The 26,999-nt window shown below is 45.9% G+C and overlaps 1 protein-coding gene and 1 long non-coding RNA gene across 2 annotated transcripts in view; one reads left to right on the top strand and one right to left on the bottom strand.

Moving 5' to 3' along the window:
- Ttc39b (tetratricopeptide repeat domain 39B) overlaps positions 1 to 26,999 on the top strand; it is a 64,017-nt gene that overhangs the window by 19,860 nt on the left and 17,158 nt on the right. The window contains exons 3-13 of the mRNA XM_051163821.1: positions 3,832 to 3,939; positions 5,764 to 5,895; positions 6,926 to 7,002; positions 10,868 to 10,935; positions 13,633 to 13,697; positions 19,508 to 19,613; positions 20,839 to 20,904; positions 23,504 to 23,612; positions 24,325 to 24,392; positions 24,475 to 24,534; positions 26,143 to 26,304. Coding sequence (XP_051019778.1) covers positions 3,832 to 3,939; positions 5,764 to 5,895; positions 6,926 to 7,002; positions 10,868 to 10,935; positions 13,633 to 13,697; positions 19,508 to 19,613; positions 20,839 to 20,904; positions 23,504 to 23,612; positions 24,325 to 24,392; positions 24,475 to 24,534; positions 26,143 to 26,304 — 1,021 coding nt within the window. The remainder of the gene's footprint in view (positions 1 to 3,831; positions 3,940 to 5,763; positions 5,896 to 6,925; positions 7,003 to 10,867; positions 10,936 to 13,632; positions 13,698 to 19,507; positions 19,614 to 20,838; positions 20,905 to 23,503; positions 23,613 to 24,324; positions 24,393 to 24,474; positions 24,535 to 26,142; positions 26,305 to 26,999) is intronic.
- LOC127204637 (uncharacterized) lies at positions 18,339 to 19,233 on the bottom strand. The gene is made up of 3 exons (XR_007832496.1): positions 19,160 to 19,233; positions 18,899 to 18,937; positions 18,339 to 18,460 (listed from the first exon to the last, which is right to left on the bottom strand). It is a non-coding gene; the product is annotated as an uncharacterized LOC127204637 (long non-coding RNA).

The raw sequence follows: 26,999 nt of genomic DNA, 5'->3' as shown, positions 1-26,999 counted from the left end.
GCTGGGAGTAGACTTGCCGGTTCTGTCCCAAGCAAACCTCATACAAGACAACTTTGAAGGGCCACAGCCTCTTCGTTTGTTTGTCCTGGGCTGGGACAGGTGTAGTGGATCATGTGGCAGCTGAGATGCAGAAGTGGCTGTTGTTTGGCAAAGCCTTCTGGTCACCGCCTATTTCCTGGGAGTAGAAGATGAGCCTCCTAGCGTCTTGGAACTGGGGGAGTGGGATGCAAGGCAGGTGAGAGAGAAGTCTGGAGCACACAGGGCGGGGAAGTGAAAGAAGGCTTTGTTTGTTTGTTTGTTTTTATAAAGACAGGGTAACCATGGCTGGCCTGGAGCTGGCGATGTAGATCAGGCTGGTTTCAACTCTCAAAGGTCTGCCTGCCTCTGCCTTCCAAGTGCTGGGGCTAAAGTACTCCACCAAGTCCGCTGCGGGCATCTTTCCATCACTGTGCTCATCAGAATTAGGCCTGTGTGTGGCCCTCCCCTTGCACATCTTAATCCAGCTCGTGTTTGTTATGGGCAGTGTTTGTGGGTGGAACTCTTCCTTACAACAGCCCAGGAAATAGATTGCCACATTCTCATTTTACAGATAAGAAAGTTGAGACCCATCTCTGTTAATACACAGAGTTGGTGTTCCTGGGACTTTTGAAATGATGCCCCAGAACATAGGTGTGGTAATGCATGCCTGTTATCCTAGTACTGAGGAAGCCAAGGCAGGATTACCATCATCAGTTGTAGGCTGGCCTGGGTTACATAGTGAGTTTTAGGCCAGGGCTACATTAAAAAAAAAAAAAAAAAGGGACACTATAGATGTTCCATTTAGGAGTGGATATTCAAGAGTCATTACCAGGCACAAGTTCCTACAGTCAGCATGGCTCCTTGGAACAAGAAGCTTCTTTGACTAGAGCTTATATCTGCATAAATACAGTTACTTAGAAAACACTTTGAAGGCACATCATATCCCATTAGTAAAACAACAGCAGTAGCTTTCTCACTATGGCTTATGATCTCCTAGCCATGGACTTTGGACTAATTGACAGTACCACTGCATTTCTTCTTGGAGATTAGGCATCAAATTGCACTATGATACATCTTGCACGCGCGCACACGTGCGTGCACACACGCACACGCACACACACACAGGCTACATAAGACCGTTGATAATGATTCTCCTCTATGATACATCTTGCGCGTGTGCACACACACACACACTCACACGCACACACACATGCTACATAAGACCGTTGATAATGATTCTCCTCTATGATACATCTTGCGCGTGTGCACACACACACACACGCACACACACACACGCTACATAAGACCGTTGATAATGATTCTCCTTTAGCCGCCTGTGTAGCACCTTGCAACATTTTGAAGGCTAGCCAGCAGGGAGGTCGCTTCCAGGCTCAGGCAATACCATGGAAGGCGCAGAAAGAACATAGGGTGACAAGAGGGGACTAGGCTCTGTGAACCACTGCCTTGTGCAATGGCATGACTACTGCACTCCGAGCAGCTGCAATGACCTGCCGTAGACTGGGCCCAGTTACACCCTGGGTTGGAAAGGGAGAGTCATGGGACTCCAGACCTGGTGGAGTTTTATACACTAGCAGTTGCTTGGAGGAGCAGGCTTTTTTTTTTTTTCTTTAGCAGTATAGCCATTGGTAAAGTATCTACACTCTTGTGAGCCAACTCTCATCTATGCTCCTGTAAAAGATTTTTATAGGAGCATAGATGAGAGTTGGCTCACAAGAGTGTAGATATTTTTTTATTCGGGAGGCAGAGGCAGGCGGATAGCTGTGAGTTCGAGGCCAGCCTGGTCTACAAAGTGAGTCCAGGATGGCCAAGGCTACACAGAGAGACCCTGTCTCGAAAAACCAAAAAAAAAAAAAAAAAAAAAAAAAAAAAGATTTTTATATCTGGTCACACACACAAAAAAGAAAAGACAGGAAGGTAGAGGTGACAAGTCAGAAAATGGAAAAGGATTATTAATGAGAGTAAGGATGAGAAAAATGAAAAAAACAGGGTGAACACAACCAAAATACATGTATGTATTTTGTATGTGTGTATATATGCATGTTTGAATATGTTATGGTATGCTAATAAATTTATTCTAAAAAAAAAAAAAAAAAAGGACGATAAAAGGAAATGGGAGGTCAGAGAGACCTGGGCTCTGAAGCTCCTTAAGTAGTCAGCATGTCAGCTTCTCCTTTGGGGTATCATTTTCTCTGATTTTATTTTCCTTTTGGAGAACAGGGAGAAACTTTCTTTGAAGTACCCTGACTGCTGAGGGAAACTGCTCCACAGAGAATGCGGTGCTATGTGTCTCCTCGGTATATACTCACCACTTAGGAAGATGACCGAGAGCATAGAGACTAGAGTGGGAGGGTGGAGACTAGAGTGGAGGGTAGAGACTAGAGTGGGAGGGGTGGAGATTAGAGTGGGAGGGTGGAGACTAGAGTGGGAGGGTGGAGACTAGAGTGGGAGGGTGGAGGCTAGAGTGGGGGGGTGGAGGCTAGAGTGGGGGGGTAGAGACTAGCGTGGGAGGGTAGAGGCAAGAGTGGGAGGGTAGAGACTAGTGTGGGAGGGTAGACGCAAGAGTGGGAGGGTAGAGACTAGAGTGGGAGGGTAGAGGCAAGAGTGGGAGGGTAGAGACTAGAGTGGGAGGGTGGAGACTAGAGTGGGAGGGTGGAGACTAGAGAGTGGGAGGGTGGAGACTAGAGTGGGAGGGTGGAGACTAGAGTGGGGGGGTGGAGACTAGAGTGGGAGGGTGGAGACTAGAGTGGGGGGGTGGGGACTAGAGTGGGGGCGTAGAGACTAGAGTGGAGGGTGGAGACTAGAGTGGGAGGGTGGAGACTAGAGTGGGGGGGTGGAGACTAGAGTGGGGGGTGGAGACTAGTGTGGAAGGGTAGAAGACGAGAGTGGGAGGGTGGAGGCTAGAGTGGGAGGTTGAAGGCTAGAGTGGGAGGGTAGAGACTAGAGTGGGAGGGTAGAGACTAGAGTGGGAGGGTGGAGACTAGAGAGTGGGAGGGTGGAGACTAGAGAGTGGGAGGGTGGAGACTAGAGTGGGAGTGTAGAGACTAGAGTGGGAGGGTGGAGACTAGAGTGGGAGGGTGGAGACTAGAGTGGGAGGGTGGAGACTAGAGTGGGGGGGGGTGGAGACTAGAGTGGGAGGGTGGGGATTAGAGTGGGAGGGTGGAGACTAGAGTGGGAGGGTGGGGATTAGAGTGGGAGGGTGGAGACTAGAGTGGGAGCGTGGAGACTAGAGCGGGAGGGTAGAGGCTAGAGAGTGGGAGGGTGGAGACTAGAGTGGGAGGGTGGAGACTAGAGTGGGCCCTGATTCCCTCCACAGCCCACAAGGACTTGTCTGGAAATGGAGTTCAGAGTGTCATGCCTAAGGCTATAGCACTTGGGGAGACAAGGCAGGAGAATGGCCTTGAGTTCCAGGCCAGCCTGGGCTAGAATGGGAGACCCCATTTCAAAGAGCAAGTCCAAGCTGAGTAAAGCCATTAGTTGTGTCTGGCTCCACCTCTCTCTCTCCTCTGCGGAGGTTTATCTGCCTTTCAATCTTAATGGGAGTGACTAGATACTCCCTGTTCATCCTTGACACGCACCTGTGTGTGCAGCACACGTCTGTGCCTTTTGCCCCGCCCATCTGTTTCTTACAGGCCTTCCAGAGGGTAGGGTACCCTCCTTTGCCCCAGCATTGAGAAGTGGCCAAGGGGGAATTTCAACTGGTCTCCATAGCCCCCTCCCCCTACTTCCTGGGACAGGGTGCTAATGATAAAAGGTACAAAAATCCTATGTCTTTTTGTTTTTTTTTTCCTTCAGTTCATCAGCCAAGGTGGATCTCAAGAGTGGCCTAGAAGAGTGTGCAGAAGCACTGAACTTATTTCTCAGTAACAAATTTAAAGATGCCTTAGAGTTGCTTCGCCCATGGTAATTAACTCCATGTCTCCTTAGAGAAGCTATTTTCATGTATTTCTCTGATGTCATGTTTGTGTGTTAATATGTACATGCCTCAATATTTGTAAGCTAATTTGATTGAGACCCCATCCCATCAATCAGCTTTAAAGAGATGTCTTTTCAGATTTAATCAGTAGAAAATTGTAGTTTCTGTGGTTTTGGAGTGGTCACAGCTGAGCCCTCCCTCTAAGCATCACTGAATTTCCTTTGAAGTGATCAGGGGAGGAGTACAGAGAAGCTGTCTCAGCGCCCAAATCAAACCTAAACCTAGCAGGAATATGGGGGTGGGGCTCACTGCTTCTGTCACGGAAGTTTTCAGGCTTGGCAGCATCCTGCCCACATAGCGTGCTCCCTGACCTTAGCTCTCCCTGCATGGGGCGGACTTTGCAGAACTCATCTCATTTTGCAGGGGTCTCTAGACTCAGCTGCTAGAGGAAGACTTGATGCCTAAGTTGGAGAATCCTATCCCTCATGTCAGGTGGCCAGTGGTGTCCCTCTGACTTCATCTGTCATCTCTGGACCTGCCTCCTTTGTATCTTCTGTCTGCCCGGCTTTGCCACTCTTGAGCTCTCTTGCCTTCTGACTCAGTGTCTCTACCTATGTCCTTTATTTCATTTTATTTTATTTTCCAAACAGATCTCCTTTTCATCTCTACCATCTGCTTGTAAAATAGGATACAAATAAGTTATTAGTTTCACAGTCTCTGATCTTTATGCCTGGTTCACTGTTAAAAGTCCCTTCCACCCACTTGAGAGAGAGGCTTGAGCTGCTACTGATGACTTCTGGGGTGAGTGGGCTGTGCCTGCGTCAAGGACAAAGGCTCTCCAGACTCTGTCCCAGGCGAATGAAAGAAGTGGTCCTTAGGAAAGCCTCAGGATGTTGAGCCACAGCTTAAAACACATTGCTATGTTAAACATGAACAGTCAGCACTGGAGGCTTGCAGCCTCAGGCACGTGACAGCTTGATAAGGTCAGCTATCAGGAGCTTTAATCAGGACTCCCAGACCCTAAGTTTGCTTTGGTCGGGTACATGGGTGCTCTGTGCTCTTGACCCAGTTCATTGCAAGAGTCTTGCTTCCTCTTAGCCTTTGGCTAGAGAGGAGAGAACAGTTTCAAAGACACCTTTTCTCTGTATCACACAAAAATTTCCAGATTTTCTCCTTCCTTCCTTCCTTCCTTCCTTCTTCCTTCCTTCCTTCCTTCCTTCCTTCCTTCCTTCCTTCCTTCCTCCCTCCCTCCCTCCCTCCCTCCCTCCCTCCCTTCCTTCCTCATTTTTTTCTTTCCTGTTTTTGAGATGGTTTACATAGTTCAGACTGGCCTCAAACTCACAGATGACCTGGAATTCTTGAACTCTTGTCTCTACTTCTCAGGACACTTGAATCGGAGTTGTGTGCCTCCAAGCCTCACTCATTTCAGATTTTAAGGTGGTACACCGGCACCTATTTAACTGGGGGAAAAAAAAATTGGTTTGCTTTCAGACTTTTTCTAGGAAACAAGTCCGTAGGCTGCCCCCTTGTGCTGAATCATGGAAAGGCATGTTGTCCAAGCAGCTTATTCTGCCGTGCTGCTCTAAGTTGCTTCTTCAGTTTATTTTATTTTTTTTTGTTTGTTTTTGTTTCTTCTTCTTGAGTTTTTAAAGCAGGCTTTTCAGAGCTTGTATCATTTCAGTCCCTGTGGAGCAGCAGGCGAGACGTGCACAGTGAAGATTTGGTATTGCTGGTATCAAAAAAAGACCTAGGCTTTTGTTTCCTTTCCTTTCATTGTATTGAGATGCACTAACTGGCTGTGTTTTTTCTAGGGCCAAGGAGAGCATGTACCACGCTTTGGGCTACAGTACCATTGTGGTGTTGCAGGCTGTCATGACCTTTGAGCAACAGGACATCCAGAATGGCATTTCCGCCATGAAGGACGCTTTGCAAACCTGCCAAAAGTATGACTGAGTAGTTTATATGTAAGACACCAAACCTTCCTGCCATAGTACTAAGTGAATGCAGCCTGCTGAACTAAGGTGTCTGGGTTTGAGGCTATCCAGAATTATGGAGCAGGATTTCAGCTGCATAGTTTCTTGGCCAGTTCAGTTCTATGCAGTGGGATTCAAGAACTCTTACTGGGTGTTATAATATGGCTCTCGATTAGCGACTGTACCCTCTGCTGGAAACCTGGGGCCTGAGCTGTGCTGAAAGTCTGAAGGAGGCTTCAGAAGGGTTTGCAGAGGGCATTTTTCTAGTTCTTTTGAGGTAGGTCAGTTCAGAGCTGTCAGGTTAAGTGGGAAGTGTGCTGCTTCCTGAGGATCTTTGGATACTCCTAGTTGGTCAGAATGAGAGTGTTGGCTTTTTTAAAAAAAATATTTATTTATTTATTAATTATGTCTGCAGTGTTCTCCCTACAGGCCAGAAGAGGGCACCAGATCTCATTATAGATGGTTGTGAGTCACCATGTGGGTGCTAGGAATTGAACTCAGGACCTTTGGAAGAGCTCTTAACTCCTGAGTCATCTCTCCAGCCCGAGTATGTCAACTTTAAACTTTAGAATGTAGAAGGCCTTACTGAAAGCTATTATTTGTACTGGTGAATTTTTCAGTGGCTAAGATGAATCTTCATGCAATTATGCTGTAAATTCTCAAATGAAGAGCTTTTTCCTAACAGTGCACTTTTTTTTCATCCATGGAAACGCTTACCACAGAAATTCTGCTCTTACCCAGAAAAATGAGGGGAGGCTGTGCTCAGTGGGTGTGTGGGCTCCCCTACACCACACTTGGTTGGTTGAGTGCCCGTGGTTGGCAGCACAGGACCAGTCACTGTGTGTGCAGCCCTGGGCGAGGAGGGCTTGGCCTTGCAGAGGGGCTTGGCATTCCAGCGTGGCGACTTGTGCTGATTGAAGTGACTCTCAGGGACAGTGAGCTTCAATTTACCCTGTCGTCTTCCCTTCGGTTCCCTTTCCCCTGTCTGTCCCCAATGCAGGTACAGGAAGAAGTGCACAGTTGTAGAGTCCTTCTCAAGTCTCCTTTCCCGAGGGTCACTGGAACAGCTGAGTGAAGGTACGAGCGCATTGGGAGCTTGCTCTCCCTTTCTTTTAGAGGCGCGGATCCCCGATCTGTCACTGAAGGGTAGAGAGTGAATCGAGTGTCCTTTCCTCTTCCCCGACTCACCTTGGTGAGTGGCTGATTTTGAAGCTGTGGACACATTTAGGACAAACACAAATGTGTATAAGGGTCACATGGAGGTTTGTTTTTCATTTGCCTTTTGTTTTCTTGCAAGCACATGTGCTACAATGTGACCTTGATGCACATCAGTGTGTGTACGTGCATTGAATATGTTCAGAGCCGTTCAGTTATAAGTGGGACAGTACCATACTATACTTGTTTCTTCCTCATTGAAGGGCAGTTTTATGGCTTTAACCTCACTGCTAGCAAATATTGCTGTCCTAAAATCCTTGTACATATGTTTTGTGTATTCTTTCAAGTATTTTAGAAGACAGTTTCCTAAAAGTAAAATGACTAGAACAAAGGGCTTGAAATTTTACAATATTTACAGATACTGGCATTTTTCCCCTCAAAAAATTATATTCAACCATCTTGGAGAGTTTCATTTTCTACAGACTATTAATGTTTTTCCAAGGTAAAATTACTGTTTTGTTTTTCAGACAGGGTCTTTCTATGTACTCCTTCACTGGTCTGGACTCATTATGCAGACCAGGCTGGTCTTGAACTCACAGAGATCCACCTACCCCTGCCTCTTTAGTGCTAAGATTAAAGGCGTGTGCCCACATATCCAGATACTGGTTATACATTTAAGAATGGCAATGCTTGTCTACATAGCTGGTGAAGGTGTTTGGTTTGTGGGCTTTAAGGACAGTCAGGAGACTAGGAAAGCACTCAACCTGATGATGGCAGAACGCGCTGTTGTTGGTCCATATTCCCTCTAAGATGAGAGCAGAAGTGGCCCTCCTCAGCCCTATCCAGAACATAGTCTACCACCAAGGGGCATCCAGAAACTCTGCAGAAGCTGCGCTGCCTCAGGAGACTGTGTGTCCGTATTGTTATTTTCAAGCCTGTTCCTAGAAGAGGTAGTACAAAAGACTAGAGTAGCCACAGCTAAGGAAAGCAAGCAGGGTCTGTGGTGGCTGTCAAGGAAGAAGTCCTGATGTCAAGTGTACATCGCCCATGCCTCGAGTGGCATTTACCACGGCCTTTGTCCTGTAGGCCTGTTGTCAGCTTGTGTGGGGTACTGGAGAAGTTAGGTACCTTGAGTGACATGACCTTTGAGTGTTGATTACTGAAGAGAACTCTGAAATGTCACAGGTCTTTAGGACTTACTGAAAAAGAGTATAGTATTGCGTCACTCATGACAGAGACATGGTATTTGGCTGGCTATTGCTTGTTAGCAATTGAAACCCATTGTTTTTGTCAGAAACTGACCTCTAAGCACCCATAAGAACAAGCGCTGGTACTAACAGGCCTAACGCACCACAGAGAAACAGTCCATGAAAGATTGAATTGGGCCCAGGATGACGCTTACATTTGTGTTTTCCTTCCTGGTACCCTCTTTGTGGCAGGCAAGTTGCATTGGAGAGTTTCAAACTTTTGTTTTAAGAGGAATAACATAGTACTTTTGGTGTGAGTGGAAATAATTTTAAAATATAATAATGTTCTATTTTTGAAGTGTTTTCTGTGTGCCAGGCACACTCTTCTGCTTTCCTTAACATTAACTGACTTAATGTGTTTAACTGATGTTCACAGAATGTAAGTGGGAGGCCATGGTGACCCAGCTCTCAGCAGCATTTAAATTGCTCTGCTTACCCTGACCCCCCCCCCCCACCCCCGTGTCTCCATGCTCTCCCATAGAGTGCTAGGGAACATCTTACATGGCCGATGGAAACATTGAATTAGCACATCTGGAAAAATGATGACAGCATGTTTTTCCCCATTGCCTTTAAACCGAGCACTTTAGGCAGTCTAGTCCTTCTGCTAATTATTGCAAAATTAACTAGCTCACGTCTGTAGCTTGTTCTAAATGTTAACCATCTTTAGACTGTTACCGAAGGCTGTACTTAGCTAGCTTTTGAGTGCACCGTGAATGTGTTTCATGGACTAAGGAATTTGTAATTAGGAGGTATGCCGGCGAAGACGTTATCCAATGCAACTCAGTCATGACGAGGGAATAAAGCTCAAAAAAATTAAGTTGCATATTACTCACAGGGCCTTTGGCTGTTACTGCACCCCAAACAGGCTTTGTGTCTGAGGGAATGGTTTAGTGTGCTTTCTATTAGTGTGGACGGGGCTACAGTCTGTTATCAGGGGAAGCCAAGCCAGGAGCCTGGAGGCAGGAACTGAGGCAGAGACCACACCGGGGAGGAGTGCTGTGATCTCGGCTGGTGGCAATGCCAGGCTGCACACAGACAGCACCATGTCCTGGTATTGTCCTCTACCCATCTGCCTGTGCGTTGCTGGGGAACTTCCCTGCATATTACTTCTCATAAGCTGAACATTTAAGTTAAGTCTGTAGGAGAGAGCCCATGGGTTATGTGTGCGCAATGAAGAAAAACATCAGTTCTTAGCTAGTTTGGTCATCACTGTTCTCAGTGGCACAGATTGACCCGAGTTGTCCCACCAGTTAGGACAACTGAAAAGACCCTGTGCCTTCTGAACCTTACCAGCAAGCACAGACACGGGCCAAAAGCAGTAATAGTGGAAGTTGCCAGCATTCAAGGCTTCCTGTGTCTGCTAAGCACCCATTTAGTCCTTGGCTGCAAAGTAGAGACATTGTTAGTGGACCGTATAAATGAGGAGACCAGCAGAGAGGGAGGGCAGCCCACGCAGCTAGCACGCAGCAGAGGGGGAGGGCAGCCCACGCAGCAGAGAGGGAGGGCAGCCCACGCAGCTAGCACGCAGCAGAGGGGGAGGGCAGCCCACGCAGCTAGCACGCAGCAGAGGGGGAGGGCAGCCCACGCAGCTAGCATGCAGCAGAGGGGGAGGCAGCCCACGCAGCTAGCACTCAGCAGAGGGGGAGGGCAGCCCGCGGGCAGCTAGCACGCAGCTTGCTTACTTAAATAATACCAGTTTGCATCCAGTGAAGAGGGGATCTGATGCTTTTGTTTATGTAGAAACATAAAGATCTCGTTCCCTCATCTCTGCAAATGTAGTGGGTTGTCTAGGGTGCCAGGGCATGTTGGGGTGGTGTATGCATCCCTGGGCTGGCATGGCTTTGGTAGCTCCTTTTTTGAGCACCCATTGCTCATGGTCAGCTGAGCACACTGTATATCGGAAAGCACAGCTCCTGTTCTGTTGTGTCTTAGCACCCTGACTTGTGCACACTGGGCAGCATTTTTCTACATCTCTAGGGAGCGCTGCTTTCTGTCTGATCAGCGCCATGGTAACCATTCCTTCAGAGTTTAGAGGCTAGGATTCATAAGTTTAACGACCTTTTTCAATCTATACTGCTCTATATTTATGCTACTATTTTTAAAGGTAGCTTTCTTCTCTCAAAACGGCATTTGAACGTCCTCAGTCAGGCATGGTGACTTATGCCTATAATCACAGTACTAAGATGCTGAGGCAGGAGGATTGCTGTGAGTTCAAGGACAGTGTGGACTACTTAGTGAGTTCCAGACCTACTTGGGGTCCAAGATGAGACCCTGTCTCAAACCAACAGTTGGGTTTCCTCTTCTTCCCAAGTCTCAATTTGCTGTTAATGTTGATTGGGACTGAACATGGCTTCCCTCAACAGTTCACAAATTCCAGGAAAATCTTATACTAGGACTAAGAACAAGTCATTCTGTTTCTCTGAAGCATAGAAGCAATCTAGGCCTGCATGTCTCTCTTGGGCTCACTTATCTTCAAGCCTTTTCAGAATGTCTTAGAGCAATGATGTGTCTTAATATAATCGTTATTTTGTTTTTAATAGAGGAAATGCATGCTGAAATCTGCTATGCCGAGTGTCTCCTACAGAAAGCAGCACTCACGTTTGTGCAGGTAATAAACGTCTGGCTGAATATTGGTGCTGGGTGGGAAGGCTGCCAGCGTTGTGCAGAAAACGGTAAACGCCGTCCATCCTGTGTTAGCACTGAGACCTGGAGTGGTAATGGAAGATATTTGTTATCCTGGTAACGCTTGCCTGAAGGAAGGCTCCAGAGAGCTGTGCTCCCACGCAGAGGCACTTAGTGCCTGTTTCAAATGGCTTTTAGGATACGTCTTAGTGTGAGAACGAAGAGGACTCCAGTTTGCACATGTGAGCTGCGGGGCTCAGGAGGCCCTCTAACCTCTGCGTGTCCCTTTTGTGTCACCTGCTTCTGCTAAGGGCAGTTACAGCATGCATGTCCACTCTTCTCAAGGACCCTTCACAGTTCACCCACTCCCACCCTTTTAAATATGCATCCCCTTTCCCGTTTCTATTTCGAGACAGGGTCTCACTATGTAGCCCTGACTAGCCTGGAACTAACTCTCTATATGACCAAGCTGACCTTGAACTTATGAAGATCACCTGTGCCTGCCTCCCCAGTGCTGACCAGGTTTTAAAAGTCAAGGTACTTAAATTTCTTATGAGATAGTTACATTTCACCTGTGGCCTACACGGCTGTGTTCATTCTTTTAGAAACATGAATTTTATGTTACATAAAATGATGGCTATCATGAAGGATAAAAAGCAAGCGGAAAACAATTTCAAACTTCTACATTATTTTGAAATTTACTTCTCTGTTTTTTGGGTGGTGGTAGTGGTGGTGGCATTTTTTTCCCCTGCAGGTGGACATGTTAGCTTAGATTCTGATTCAGTAAAGTTAAATCAGTGTGGTCCTTTTACCCTGATCCCTGAAGCCCTGATGGGTTGACAACAGCAGCCTTACATGATGTCAGGAACAGCAAAATGTGAGTCATGGAGGCCCCTGATTTTTTTTCTTACATAGATTCCAAGTGGGGATTTGACAATCAAGTGTTAGGTTTACAACTTTATTTTATAACTGATGATTTGAAATTAAATATCTTGGAAGTGTCCACCACCTCCCCGGCATGTCTGCCTGAGGCCACTTCCTATCTGCTTTGGCTGTTATGGACCTGCAGCTCCACCCCCTTCCTGGTTTCTTTTTACTTTTAGTTCATCCTGTATTCTGTGATTGAGGACTCGATCAGAAATGAGCCCCTTACCTTGGTATTTTCTGCTTCTGCATTTCATGGCTTTCATGGACTCTTGTCAGTGCTCCGTATCAGAATATCTCACATTGGCAAAGAGTTTCCAAGGTGTACCGGGGCGTCCCCCGCAAGTCACCTGCTTCTCCCCTTACAGTTGACCTTAGGTGCTAGTGACCCTAGGCGCAGGGGTCAAGGCCATTTCCCTCCTGCTGTAGCTGCTTCCTTCTCTGCTGTAGCTGCTTTGTGAGCTCTCTTTAATGCTCCCTGCTGTGCCCAGCTGAGGCTTTCTTTGCATATAGGACTCAGGGCTGCTTTGCCTTCCTTCACCTGCTCTTTCCTTGATGCTTCCAGAAGGGTTTTCTGGCTGACTTCATGCCCCACCGTGTGTTTTCTTGACACCCCGTGTGTGTCTCCATCACTGTCTAGTCACTTAGCATATCATGTTGCTTTTGCATCCAGATGCCCAACACAAAATAAGCATTTGGTCAGTGTTTGCTGTACCATGGAATGAAATGCCCTTATTTGGCTTTAATCTAACCAAAGAAATTTCTTTTTGGTGTGTGTAAACATAAGATTTCTTAAAATAAGAATACAAACATTTAAGTTGCATAGTGAATTTTGTATTTACTGTTTTGTATAATGGTAGGACTGTTACATGTTTAAGTAGCTAATGAGAGTAGTAAACTAAAACCAGTTTCTCTTTCACTTCAAAAGTATACGAGATCTTTAGACCAGCAAATCTTAGGAGTGTGGAGTGAGGGACTGTTCTCTTGTCATAAACATAATGTCCTTCGGTTGCTTATCTGGTATAATTTATCAGGAGACCCTTTTAGAATGCTGGTCCTGAAAATGCCATTCATTTAGGCCAGCTGTCTCAATTTCATGATTGATAACCCTCAAGCAAAGAGAAATGAAATGGTCCCCTACCCCCAAATTGCATATTAGTGACAACCACTTCAGCATTTGGATCAGTGATTTTTGGTCTGCAAATTTATAGTAATGAAATTTACAGTGTTAAGTAGAGTGCTTGTCCAAGCACCACTGAAAAAGAACTGTTATCCACTTACTGGGTATGGCGGATGGAAAGTTTGGCCTTAGAGCAGATTTGTATAGTCAAGTGTTGTGGGTACCACTGAGCCCAAAAGCCTGCTGCCCAGTAGATTGTTATGGTTATTGAGGTAGCTTTGGGTTACATTTGGCTCCAAATTTTTAAGGATTACTTCCTTAAGGTAGTAGAAGCTTTTTAAAAATGTGTTTTCACTATCTTCAAACTTGAAAGGAAATGACACATTTCAAATGCAAAGCAAGAATCATGTGTTTATTTCAAAATTATGCATCTAAAATACAGAATTTGGGACTACAGATGCAGCTTAGTGGTAGAGTGCTTTTTTTCCCAGCATGCCCTAGGTTCCATTTTCAGCACCACACTGCATGCGCGCGCGCGCACACACACACACACACACACACACACACTTTTCTCTCATTATGCAAATACATACTGTTTTCCCCCTAAGTGCTCTAATTATTTAATTGTATTATTTTCAGGATGAAAATATGATCAACTTCATCAAAGGTGGACTCAAAATTAGAACAAGTTACCAAATATATAAGTAAGTTGCAAAGTAAAATGTGACTGAAAGTGAAATTAAATATTTTTGAAGACAGGCTCTTATTCTATAGAGGGGTTAGCCTGGAACTCTTGATTTTCCTGCCTCAGCTTCCCAAAATGTTGGGATTGTAGTCTTGTGCTACTATCCCACTAAGACTGGCTTTTAAAGTTATCCTTGGACTGTACAATTTTGTTCATAAAATTCTTTTTTTTTTTTTAAGATTTTATTTATTTATTATGTATATAATGTTCTGCCTGCATGTACACCTGCTCGCCAGAAGAGGGCACCAGATCTCATTATAGATGGTTGTGAGCCACCATGTGGTTACTGGGAATTGAACTCAGGACCTCAAGAAGAGCAGACAGTGCTCTTAACCTCTGAGCCATCTCTCCATCCCCCAAAATGTGTTTATTTATTTTTGGTTTTTCAAGACAGAGTTTCTCTGTGTAGCCTTGGCTGTCCTGGACTTGCTTTGTAGGCCAGGCTAATCTTGAACTCACAGTGATCTACCTGCCACTGCCTCCCGAGTGCTGGGATTAAAGGCATGCGCCACCACGCCACGTTGTTCATAAAATTCTTATGAACTCAATATGGCTAGACTTCTTCATTTGGTGTTAGTAAGTGTACTTGATTCCTGCCCCTGTGTACTCAGTGCTGTTGGACAACAAGACTTAAATTTATGTGCACTTGTAAGAGCAAATATTGCAAGCGAAAGTGGCAGACACAGTTTCTGGTCAGGTAGCCTTTATTTATCTCTCCTAAGAATTACTTGTATATTTTGTATTTAAGTTGTTACTTATGTATTGTTTTCTTGAGACAGGGTTTCACTATATAGCACAGCCTAGCTTTAAACCTCTGATCCCCCTGCCTCAGACTTCGGAGTGCTGGGATTACAAGGACGTGCCATTACATTTGCCTTGCTTTAATAAAAACTTTAAAAACTATTATAATTTTGTGACCCTAGTTGTTATGGTTAATGCAGTGATTATAATGTCTTTCTTGGCTTACTGCAGTTAGCTTAGAATTAATATAGTACGGTTATGTGTACACTGTAAGAGCTTTGTAAGGACATAGTCTCACTTAACACCAGTTGGCCTTTGTTCTAGCTTCCTTTCTGTTGCTGTGGTAAACAGACCAAACAACGCAGGGGATGGAAGGGCTTATTTGACTTACACTGTAAGACACAGTCCACTATTGAGGGAAGTCAGAGCAGGACCTCCAGCAAGAACTCGAAGCAGAAACCTTAAAGAAGCAACGCTTGCTGGCTCACGTGTAGGCTCACGCTCCACTTTCTTACCGCCCAGGGCCTTCCTGGGGAATGTTGCTGCCCACAGTGGGCTGGGTCTTCCTACAGCAGTTAGTGATCCAGACAGTCTCCCACAGACTTGTTCACAGGCCGGTCTGTTTTTGGTAATCCCTCAGTTGAGACTCCATCCTCAGGTGACTATAGGCTGTGCCAAGATGATGATTTATAGGGCAGCCTTTTAACCTGTTCTTGCGATGTGTTCTATGTGTGCGTCATTAAACACGTAACACAGCGTCCTCTTTTTGTTTTAAAGGCCCTTGTCGTACTCCGCTCTGCTAACCACTGTATTTGACGTCATTTTTGTTTACTTTTCTACTGACGGACTTCCTTTAGCATTTCTCATAGTATCAACTTTCAATATTTTCTTATTTTTTTAAAAAATTGGTTTATTTTGGCTTTTACCTTCAAGGATATTCTTGCAACCTATAATGTTCTGAATTGTTAGGATGTTTGTTTTTTCAGCCCTTTCAAGCCACCACTCCATTGCATGAGTGCTTGTATTGTTCAGGACCTCAGCTGTTTGTGTAATTGTGTCATATTTAATGCATCATTCTTTTCGTCTCCTTGAAGAATATATTGTATCTTTGAGTTTCAGCAGTTTGACTGTTGGGGTTAGACTTTTGTTGCCATTATCTCCTCAAAGGCTTTTGTTTTTCTGGCATCTTTGCTCACTATTTCCTCTGAGCCCCCAATTACACACTAGTCAGCCTGATTGTGTTCAATGAGTTACGTACAGACCCTCTTTTTAATTTTTATTTTTGATTAGAACTAACATATGGGTCATCTTGGAGTCAGTTTCTATTCAGTGCTTTTTCTGTTGACTGTATGTCATGTTCTCAAGTAGATAATTTAAAAACCATAACCTAGATATTGATGTATTTGTAGAGATGCTGGACTGTCATCCTTTCTCTGAAGTGTGCCAAGCTCTGTTCTGGCAAGCATTTGATTTGCTTAGACTTGGGCTCCAGATTCTTACTGTTGCGGTGACATTGCCCCTGGATCTCGGCTGTCTTGCTCCTGCTGCCTCTTGGACCCTCCTCTAGTCACCCAGCTTATGGGTCAGCCAGGACTTCAGTGTTGTTTTGACATAGATATTGGTGCTCACGTTAGTGTAGTTCTCTCATCTGTATATCCACCCAGCCCCTCTAGCTGTCTTCTGACTGTCACCAAGCGAGACTGTGCCTTACCAGCTGTGTTCTGTGCACCCCATGTAGAGTGGGACACACTTTCAGGCACATAGACACACAGATATAAAGTTAATTCATGAGCTATTTCCTGCTTTCACATTTAACTCTTCTCTGGTTTTTGCCTACCCCGCCCACCAGCATCTTCAGTTTCTAAGCCTTCCAAGACATTTTAAGTATATGTATTTTTTTGTGTATTTTTCAGGGTTTATAATTGTTATGTGTGAGAAAGCAAATCTAACATAAGTTTCCTGGCATTACTGGGAACAAATCCCATTACCAGAAGTAGAGCCCAAACCATCATTTTAAGAGGCACTTTTACTCATTATGTAAACCTGGAATCCAGTTTAAAAAAAAAAAAATCTTGCAAGAGAGAGTAGATTTGGGAAACTCTTCATAATGTTTTTAGATTTCCTTTCCAAGTATTTTTTTTAGAAGATTAAAGAGTTGGTTGCTTTCCTAGTCATCAAAACTTTAAAAAACATTTAAGTAGACCTATGGTAGCAAAGACACCTGTGTTAGTGCAGTGACAGGGCTTTGAAACAGGGCTTTGTTGTGCTTGGGTGCTTGTGTGTGTGCATGTACTTATACACAAGGGTATTTAGCTAGAAGTTCACACTATACTGAATTCCTAGTTACACACGAATCCTTTCAGAATAGTGGAGAAAGAGACATATTTTAAGTAAATAATTTTTTGAAAACTGTTTTTTTAAAAGATTTATTTATTTATTATTATGTATACAGTACTCTGCTTGCATGTACTCCTGCAAGCCATAAGAGGGTGCCCTATCACATTACAGATGGTTATGAGCCACCATGTAGTTGCTGAGAATTTAACTCTGGCCCTTTGGAAGAGCGGGCGGCGCTCTTAACCACTGAGCCATTTCTCCAGCCCCCAAAACTGTTTTAATTACAAAAATAAATGTCAATAAGATTTGGTATTTTAAAAGTTTTTTTTCAGGAGGCAGAGGCAGGGAGATATCCGAGTTCAAGTATAGCCTGGTCTACAGAGCAAGTTCTAGGACAGCCAGGACTACACAGAAAAACCCTGTCTGGAAAAATAAAAAACAAAACAAACAAAATTTTAAGTTATTAGGAAGGAACGTAGGGAAATATTTTATGATCTTAAAATTAAAAGCTTGGGGCTGGAGACATGCCTCAGGGGTTAAGAGCACTTACTGATTGTCATAGGACCACTCAGAGTGGCTCACAAATCTGTGCTGCAGACACACACACACACACACACACACACACACACACACACGTGCTAAAACTATTAGAAATCTTTTAAACTTGACAGTTTTCTACTTTGAAATAGTTTTATTATAAATAATTTTCATATATCTTTATTCAGACTTAGGGATCTGATGCCTCTGGCCTCCTCGGGTACCATACACACAGAAGTACACCCACATGCCGACATACACTACAAAAAATTTAAAAAAATTTTTTTCTTTGAGGTGTTTGTCATTATAAAGGATTTTCATAGATCTTAGGCTTAGATGAAAAAAATGTATGCTATATAACCACAGCTTAGTTATTAAACTGCCATCTGCTGCCATTACAGTGTCCACCTGTCCCGTCAGTGCTCCTTTTATTCTACGGCCTAACCTGGATTTACATTAAGTTGTCATGTCCCCTTAATCTCTGTCTGTTTTGAGATGGGTCTGACTCTGTAGCCCAGACTGGCCTTGAGCTCACTTCGTAGCCCAGGCTGGTTGTGGACTCCTGGAAATCCCCCTGTGTTCAGCCTCCTTGGGTGTTGGGATTACAAGCATGTGCCACCATGCCTGTGTTTATTTTTATTTTTTAAGAGAAAATGAGTATGATATCATGGCTCTAAGCAGATGAGAACATGGGATGGTTGTGAGTTAGAAGGAGTTTGCATCCAATCAGTTCCTCCCGTCAGTTAATACTGTTTATAACCCAGCTTAGCCTTGAGCTTGCTAGATTTGGCTCGAGTGCTATATTAGTGATAGGAGATCACCTGATTTCACCTTACTGTTTTGTTGTGTTGCTCTTTGTGCCACTGGGGATGGACCCCTGGGCCCATGGACGATATGCAGGTGTCCTGGCACGGAGGCACACCCTCTGCTTTAACTTCTCAAAAGGCTGCTTCCCAGTTTAGTAAGCAGTTAAACCTTTCTGCCAATTTACATGCCTTTGATTGTTTGTCTTCTGAAGATGACTTGAGGTCTGGGGATGTAGCTTAGTAGTAGAATACTTTCCCAATGTGGGAAAGCCTTGGGTTCAGCCACCACAGCTACCACCACCTCCACCATCACCACCATCACCACTACCACCTCCACCATCACCACCACCACCTCCAGCATCACCACCACCACCTCCTCCACCATCACCACCACCACCTCCAGCATCACCACCACCACCACCACCACCACCACCACCACCACCACCTCCAGCATCACCACTACCACCTCCACTATCACCACCACCACCTCCACCACCACCACCACCATCACCACCATCACCACCACCACCACCTCCACCACCACCACCACCACCACCACCACCACCACCTCCACCACCACCACCACCACCACCACCACCACCACCACCACCACCACCACCACCACCACCTCCAGCATCACCACTACCACCTCCACTATCACCACCACCACCTCCACCATCACCACCACCTCCACCACCACCACCACCTCCACCACCACCACCTCCACCACCACCACCACCTCCACCATCACCACCACCACCTCCAGCATCACCACCACCTCCACCACCACCACCACCTCCACCACCACCTCCAGCATCACCACCACCACCTCCACCACCACCACCACCACCACCACCACCACCACCTCCACCATCACCACCACCACCACCACCATCACCACCACCACCACCAGCACCACCACCACCACCACCACCACCACCACCTCCACCATCACCACCACCACCTCCAGCATCACCACCACCACCTCCACCACCACCACCACCATCACCACCACCACCTCCACCATCAATGCAAGGCTGCAAAGTGTACGCAGCTGCTGAGACCTGAGTACTGGAAAGCTGAGATCACAACCCTGAGGCTCTGTGGCTCCTAACCGAGCTTGCCGATGGTTGCTCCCTCTATCCTAAACACTCTAGACATAGGCATTTTCTTTCTCCTTAGTGAGAATTACTCAGTAGCTCAGGAGCAGACTAACTTAAAAATTGTAATTTGCATTTTTGTAATATTTTAGGTAATGGCGTTTATAGTATACGGGTGTAAAATTTGACTGACTTTTATTTGTCGGACTCATGGAGAACTTATTCTTTGCCCTTTTCTCTCCATCCAGAGAGTGCCTTTCCATCCTGCACGTGATTCAGAAGAACAAAGATGAGCAGCACTTCTTCTATGAGTTCGAAGGAGGCGTCAAGCTCGGAACCGGGGCCTTTAATTTGGTAAGAAAACATTTATTTAGGAACCAGAGCCTTTTGTAGATGAGACCAAGCATCCGCCATCTCTCTTCTGTATTTGAGCTTCATCCTGAGCCTCTGTCTGCGCTTGGTGGATGAGCTGCTGGAGTGGACTGGCTTTCTGTGCTGTGAATGTTGCAGAATTCCACACATGCCCAGAGCAGCTTTAGGTCACACAGGGCAGGGGAGTGCGTAGCACCCTGTTGGACTGGTAAGCCTTCTAGTAATCAGGAGCCTAGAGTCTAGTTCTGTTTCTGCATCGGAAATGCTTGTCGTGGTGGTGATAACGGTGGCTCTGGAGTTGAGACGGGACTGAGGCGACGAGGAACAGTTGTTGATGATCTCTGGGGAGATGCAGAGTCAGTAAGACTGTCAGAGTACAAGGTGTTATTTACAGATTTGGAAATTTCACAAAGATTTCACAAAAATTGGAAAATGAAGTAGTGAAAAGAGTCATATTTAGCATATAGCACATAGGGGTATGTTTATGAGCCCATGAGCAATGCAGTGTCTGGGGTCAGGATGGACTGGCTTTTCCCCATGGACTGCCCATTCTGTCTGTATGGTTGTTAAAACCCTCATAATTCACCCTGGACACTAGGTCTCCCCATTCAGAGAGAGATTTCCTAAGCCTCTTCCCCCTAAGTCCCTGGCCATCTAGCCCCAACCCACTGGCTACAGCCATGAATTGGTATATACCACACATATGCCATTTCTGGGAGACTGTTCTCCACTGTCCTTCAAGGATGGCCCAGGAAGGAGCGGAGCTGCTGGGCCCGCCCACTTGTATTAGTGTGGAGTCATAACCCATGTCACTAAGTTTGTACCTTCTAGAAAGGAAGCTGAGGAATCTGTGCCTCAACTGGCAATGGTGGCTCGTGTCTGTGATCCAGAACTTTGGTGGCAGGTGGTCACTGTAAGTTCAAGGCCAGCTTAAACTACAGATGACGCCCTATCCCAAGAAAATGAGGCAAAATGGAAATTAAGAATAAATTCTTGCCCACAATTATTTGCATGTCACGAGAAGAGCCGAGTCAATGTTCAGAGGATCATGGGAAAGCCAGACTTTATTGTCTCCTGACAGAGTCGTAATCAGTTTAGATTTGGTTTGGCTTATGGGGGCTTTTGAACAGTTTAGGGTGAACCGCTGGGCTGTCTGTAGTTGGAGTCTCTAACATAAGTGCACTTATGTTTCTATTTTTTCTTACAGATGCTGTCTCTTTTACCAGCAAGAATCATTAGGCTACTAGAATTCATTGGATTTTCTGGAAACAGGGTACAAATGACATTTTGTCTTAATTTTTGCAGAAATTTCTATAGTTCTCTGTTGTAGTGTTCTTCCCCACCCAGCTTCTTTTCAAACAATGTTCTCTCACGAGTGCCTCATTTCTTAGGTTTGAGATAAATGCTACCTCTTCCACAGAGTGCTCCCTCAGACTTCCCCAGTGAGGCTCAAGTGTTTTTAACCTTCAGAACCATGTATTCATCTTTCTGATGATGGTGCTTTTCTCTTCCCATAAAACTGCGAGTTCTGGCTCCACCTGCCCTGTGGGCTGGCGAGGTCTCTGCAGGCGTGAGAGCCTGAGTCCTACCTTCCCTGTGGAGCAGTGAGGTCTGCTGGCGTGGGAGCCTGAGTCCCACCTTCCCTGTGGGGCAGTGAGGTCTCTGCAGGCGTGGGAGCCTGAGTCCCACCTTCCCTGTGGAGCGGCAAAGGTCTGCAGGTGTGGGAGCCTGAGTCCCACCTTCCCTGTGGAGCGGCGAGGTCTGCAGGTGTGGAAGCCTGAGTCTTACCTTCCCTGTGGGGCAGTGAGGTCTCTGCAGGCGTGGGAGCCTGAGTCCCACCTTCCCTGTGGAGTGGTGAGGTCTCTGCAGGCGTGGGAGCCTGAGTCCCACCTTCCCTGTGGAGCGGCAAGGTCTGCAGGTGTGGGAGCCTGAGTCCCACCTTCCCTGTGGAGCGGCGAGGTCTGCAGGTGTGGAAGCCTGAGTCTTACCTTCCCTGTGGGGCAGTGAGGTCTCTGCAGGCGTGGGAGCCTGAGTCCCACCTTCCCTGTGGAGCGGTGAGGTCTGCAGGCGTGGGAGCCTGAGTCCCACCTTCCCTGTGGGGCAGTGAGGTCTCTGCAGGCGTGGGAGCCTGAGTCCCACCTTCCCTGTGGGGCAGTGAGGTCTCTGCAGGCGTGGGAGCCTGAGTCCCACCTTCCCTGTGGAGCGGTGAGGTCTGCAGGCGTGGGAGCCTGAGTCCCACCTTCCCTGTGGAGCGGTGAGGTCTGCAGGCGTGGGAGCCTGAGTCCCACCTTCCCTGTGGGGCAGTGAGGTCTCTGCAGGCGTGGGAGCCTGAGTCCCACCTTCCCTGTGGAGCGGCAAGGTCTGCAGGTGTGGGAGCCTGAGTCCCACCTTCCCTGTGGAGCGGCGAGGTCTGCAGGTGTGGAAGCCTGAGTCTTACCTTCCCTGTGGGGCAGTGAGGTCTCTGCAGGCGTGGGAGCCTGAGTCCCACCTTCCCTGTGGAGTGGTGAGGTCTCTGCAGGCGTGGGAGCCTGAGTCCCACCTTCTTTGTGGAGCGGTGAGGTCTGCAGGCGTGGGAGCCTGAGTCCCACCTTCCCTGTGGAGCTGTGAGGTCTGCAGGCGTGGGAGCCTGAGTCCCACCTTCCCTGTGGGGCAGTGAGGTCTCTGCAGGCGTGGGAGCCTGAGTCCCACCTTCCCTGTGGGGCAGTGAGGTCTCTGCAGGCGTGGGAGCCTGAGTCCCACCTTCCCTGTGGAGCGGTGAGGTCTGCAGGCGTGGGAGCCTGAGTCCCACCTTCCCTGTGGGGCAGTGAGGTCTACAGGCATGGGAGCCTGAGTCCTACCTTCCCTGTGGGGCAGTGAGGTCTCTGCAGGCATGGGAGCCTGAGTCCTACCTTCCCTGTGGGGCAGTGAGGTCTGCAGGCATGGGAGCCTGGGTTCTTGCCCATCACAGTGCGGTGGGCTTGAACCTCAGGGGAGCTTTTCTGTGATGCTAGGGATGAAAGCCAGGCCTGGCTTTACCCATGCTTGGGTAAGTGCTCTGACGTTGAGACCAGTTCCTAGCAGCTCAGCCTGTAAATCCATAACTTTATCAAAGAAATACACTATTTCTTGTATTCTAGAATCATATAATCGGTATGTGTTAGTTTGATCTTCGTTGCTATGGTGAGGCAGTCTGAGTGAAAACAATGGCGGGGAGGAAAGGATTTATTCCGTCCATTATTGAGGGAAGTCAGGGTAGGCACTAAAGGCAAGAGCTGTGAGGGAAGTCAGGGTAGGCACTAAAGGCAAGAGCTGTGAGGGAAGTCAGGGTAGGCACTAAAGGCAAGAGCTGTGAGGGAAGTCAGGGTAGGCACTAAAGGCAAGAGCTGTGAGGGAAGTCAGGGTAGGCACTAAAGGCAAGAGCTGTGAGGGAGTCAGGGTAGGCACTAAAGGCAAGAGCTGTGAGGGAAGTCTCTTTGCTCACTTGCTGCCTTGCTTGCTCGGGTTCATGCTTGGCTAGCTTTCTTACACAGTCAGCAACACCTGCCTAGGGACTGGCTGTGTTCTTGCATCAAGCATTGTCCCGAAAGACATGCCTACAGACCAGTGTGAACTAGGCTTTTCTCAGTGCCAGCTTTCCTCTCAGGTGGCTCTAGGCCTGTATTAAGTGGACAATAAAGCTAACTGGGACCATTATAAAAGGACCTATCAGACTGTCTTATGCCACTTTAAAAACATGAAGTTTGTTTCTGTCTAAATAGTACCATTATTTCAAGCTGTTAAAAAAGAAAACCCTGCATTTGTGGGGGGCAGGACTTGTGAATGACGTGAAATTTTCCAAATGTACCTTTTTTCAGTAGCGTTTTCTCTCTCTGTGATCCACTCACTCCCCGCAGGACCTGGGCCTTCTGCAGCTAAGGGAAGGTGCTTCCGGGAGCAGCATGCGCTCCCCACTCTGCTGCCTCACAATCCTGGCTTTCCACACCTACATCTCCCTGATCCTCGGTAAGAGCTCGCGCTGTCTGTCTGTCTGCTTTTGATTTGTGAGTTAAGACGGAAGACAGCAAAGTTGATCACAGTGATCGTTGGCAGAGGCACTTGACTGGTTGTTTTCACTTGCGTCTGTGTATATGTTTTATGCATCTGTGTGTGTGTGTGTGTGTGTGTGTGTGTGTGTACACCATATGCATGCTTGGTGCCCACAGAAGTGTAAGAGGTATTAGACCCCCTGGTACTGGAGTTAGTTATGGATGGTTGTGAGCTGCCATGTGGGTGCTAAGAGTTGAACCTGGGTCCTCTTTAAGAGCAGCCAGTGCTCATAACTACTGAGCACTCACCAATCCTTCATTAATAAACATTATGAATCCATTCTCAGATAAGAGGTATGTATTAGGCTGCTGCATTGGATCACACTCATGTTAGATTTTTCCTTTTTTTTTTTTTTTTTTGTAGAAAATTAAATTTGGAGGTAAAGTAAGTTACCATGGACTTGAAAAGTAGAAATGTCAAAGGGAGTCTGAGATAGCCACCCCAATTCTTCAGTATTTGCCCCAGAGCTCTTGAAGTCACTCACTTCTCAGATGAAAACACAAAATAATCACATTTACCTTGTCCCTGAGTGTTTGCTGTGTCCTGGGGAAATTTGGGGTCGGGGGGATGTTGCTTGTAATCTGTACCATGTTTTGTGAGCACTGAGCGCTGTCTGTTCGATTTCTAGGTACAGGAGAAGTCAATGTTGTGGAAGCGGAGAGTCTCCTTGCACCCTTCCTTCAGCAGTTTCCAAATGTATGCTTACTGTTTCATGGTCGGCTTCGGCTGGGACTCAGCGCCACTGTCTGCTGAAGTGTGTTCTCTCCTCTCTTCACAGGGCTCCCTCATTCTGTTCTATCATGCCCGAATTGAGCTGCTGAAAGGCAGTGTGGAAAAGGTAGCTATTTCAGCAAGGGGTACTGAGGGAGGGGGCATCCCATGTCACTCAGCATACGGAAATTTGGCTATGTGGACTAGGAAAAGTAAAGAAACAGGAATATCATTCTGAAAAGCTAGGCTTTTCCTTTGTGCATATATGTTGCCACATTTAATAACTTACTTCAATGCATGTTTACACATAACATGCCTGAAGTAGTTCATATGGAATGTATAGATATTTTTTAGAAAGAATGTATAAAATAATACATGGGCAATCTAAGGAGTTTCAGAAAACTTGGACCATTATCTATTTCTGCATTGATTTGGGGACCTGTCTATTACCTGTGATTCAAATGCACTGGTTCCTTGTCAAAGGAACTAGGTAATTCATTCTTTTGAAGCACGCATGCACGCACGCACGCACGCACGCCTATGATATCTTTCCACACAAATGAAATCAAACATTCCTAGATCTTCCTCCAGGTCTGTACATTTGAGTCTCCCTCTGTTCACTTTGATGGCTGGATTTCCTTCTGTGAAATGAATATTTTATACTTACTAAAGAGATCTGCTACTGGTGACTGACCATTAAGACATCATCCTCTTGTGTACATTTCTGTGCCCAGATACATTGGTATAGAATTCTGGGTTAGATGATGCTTGCATTTTTGACACATCCAGGCTAATTGCCTTTCTTAAGAATCTTTCAATATGCACTTCTGTAAAGAAATGATAACAGACTGCAGAGATGCCTCAGTGGTTAAGAGCAGTTGCGGTTCTTGCAGAGGACCCAGGTTCAGTTCCCAGCACCCACATCAGGTGGCTCACACATGCCTATGACTCTAGTTCCTCTTCTGGCTTCTAGGGACCAGACATGCACGTGGTGGCCATATAGAAGTGCCGCAGGCACTTACATGTATACATAAAAAAAATAAGTGTATCTTTAAACTTATGAGAATCTGTATTTCTAATGCTCTGTCAACTTGGGGAATCTCTATCCTTCAATTTTTTGCCCATGTGATGAGTGTAAAGAAAGGATTGAAATTCTGACTTAATTTTATTATTAATATTATTCGTTGTGTACTGGTCAAATCTAGGGCCTTGTGGGCAAGTGTTTTACCACTAAGCTACATTCCTAGCCCAGAGTTTCAAATTTAGTTGCCCAGCTTGTGACTTTGTTATGTGTTTATTCATTATTATTTTCTATGATTTGTCTGGTTACGCCTTTACCAGTTTTTCTGACAAGGAGTTAACCTTTGCCTGTTATGTAGGCAGTGACACCGTCTCTTTGCCTGCTCAGTGCCTGAAATTTTGTTTAAAGTGTGTTTTGTCCAGTGGAAGTTCTTACACTATTATAGTCTGTATTTTATGAAAGAGTGTTAGCATGTCTGTCTCACTCAGAGAGCGGCCTTCCTATTCTTGAGTTATAAAGTACAAGGTCCCCTCATGAAGAGAGACAAAGCAGCAGACTCTGTGTCATCACACGTAAAGAACGTAATGTCATACCGAGTGGCTTATGAGTGACGCTTTTGTTCCTCTTGTACAAAGTGTCTTATGTATTTTTCCATTAGGTTATTACCTCCTTGTCTAATATCTGGATGATCAGCTTTATGCAATTGACTTATAGGCTCAAGAAACGTTTCGAAAATGCATTTCAGTTCAAGAAGAGTGGAAACAGTTTCACCATCTCTGTTACTGGGAATTAATGTGGATTTATATATACCAACAAGATTGGATGCAAGCATATTATTATTCAGACCTACTTTGCAAAGAGAGTAAATGGTCCAAGGTAAATATTCTGCTTTTGTCAGTGTTCTCTGTTTGCTACATTTAAGATTGATTTTTCAAGACTGTGGCGTGGACACTTAGGAGGAAGTGGGCGGTGATATGGCGTGGACACTCAGGAGGAAGTGGGCGGTGAGTGGCTAGTACGTAATTGCAGGTGCTGTCCTCAGCATTCAGGCTTTAAAATATAACCCCCCCCCACACACACAAGTGCTCTCCAACTACAGCATGAGCTGCGTGTGTGATTACAGTCCTGTGTATCAATACTGTAATTTTGTGGGTTTTGTAGACTCTTAGCACCTAGTAATCAAGCTTTTGGTGATAATTAAAGTTAATTCAGAACCACTTTTGAGAAACTGGGAGGAAGAGATCATGATCTTTTGTTTGTTCTGCCCATTTTCTTACCTGTAATGACAGTTCTGCCATAGGAGAATGGTTATATTAACTGAAAAATGTTGTTGTCATCTGAAATAGACTTTAAAAAAGAATAGTGACTGATATTTTTAATCAGTATTGAAAATTGTGCAATGTATTGGAATACCTATTTTTTTTCTTTTCCTTTTATTTTTGGTCTTTTGAGACAGAATCTTCATAGCCAAAGGCTAGCTTGGAACTCGCTATGATTCCTAGGTTGGCCTTGAACTTGTGGCAACCCTCCTATTCAGCTTTCCAAGTGCTGGGACTGAGATAGATACGTCA

This window comes from Acomys russatus, chromosome 2 (assembly GCF_903995435.1).
Source record: "Acomys russatus chromosome 2, mAcoRus1.1, whole genome shotgun sequence".
NCBI classification, from domain to species: Eukaryota; Metazoa; Chordata; class Mammalia; order Rodentia; family Muridae; genus Acomys; species Acomys russatus.
This window is presented reverse-complemented; position numbering and strand designations above follow the sequence as displayed.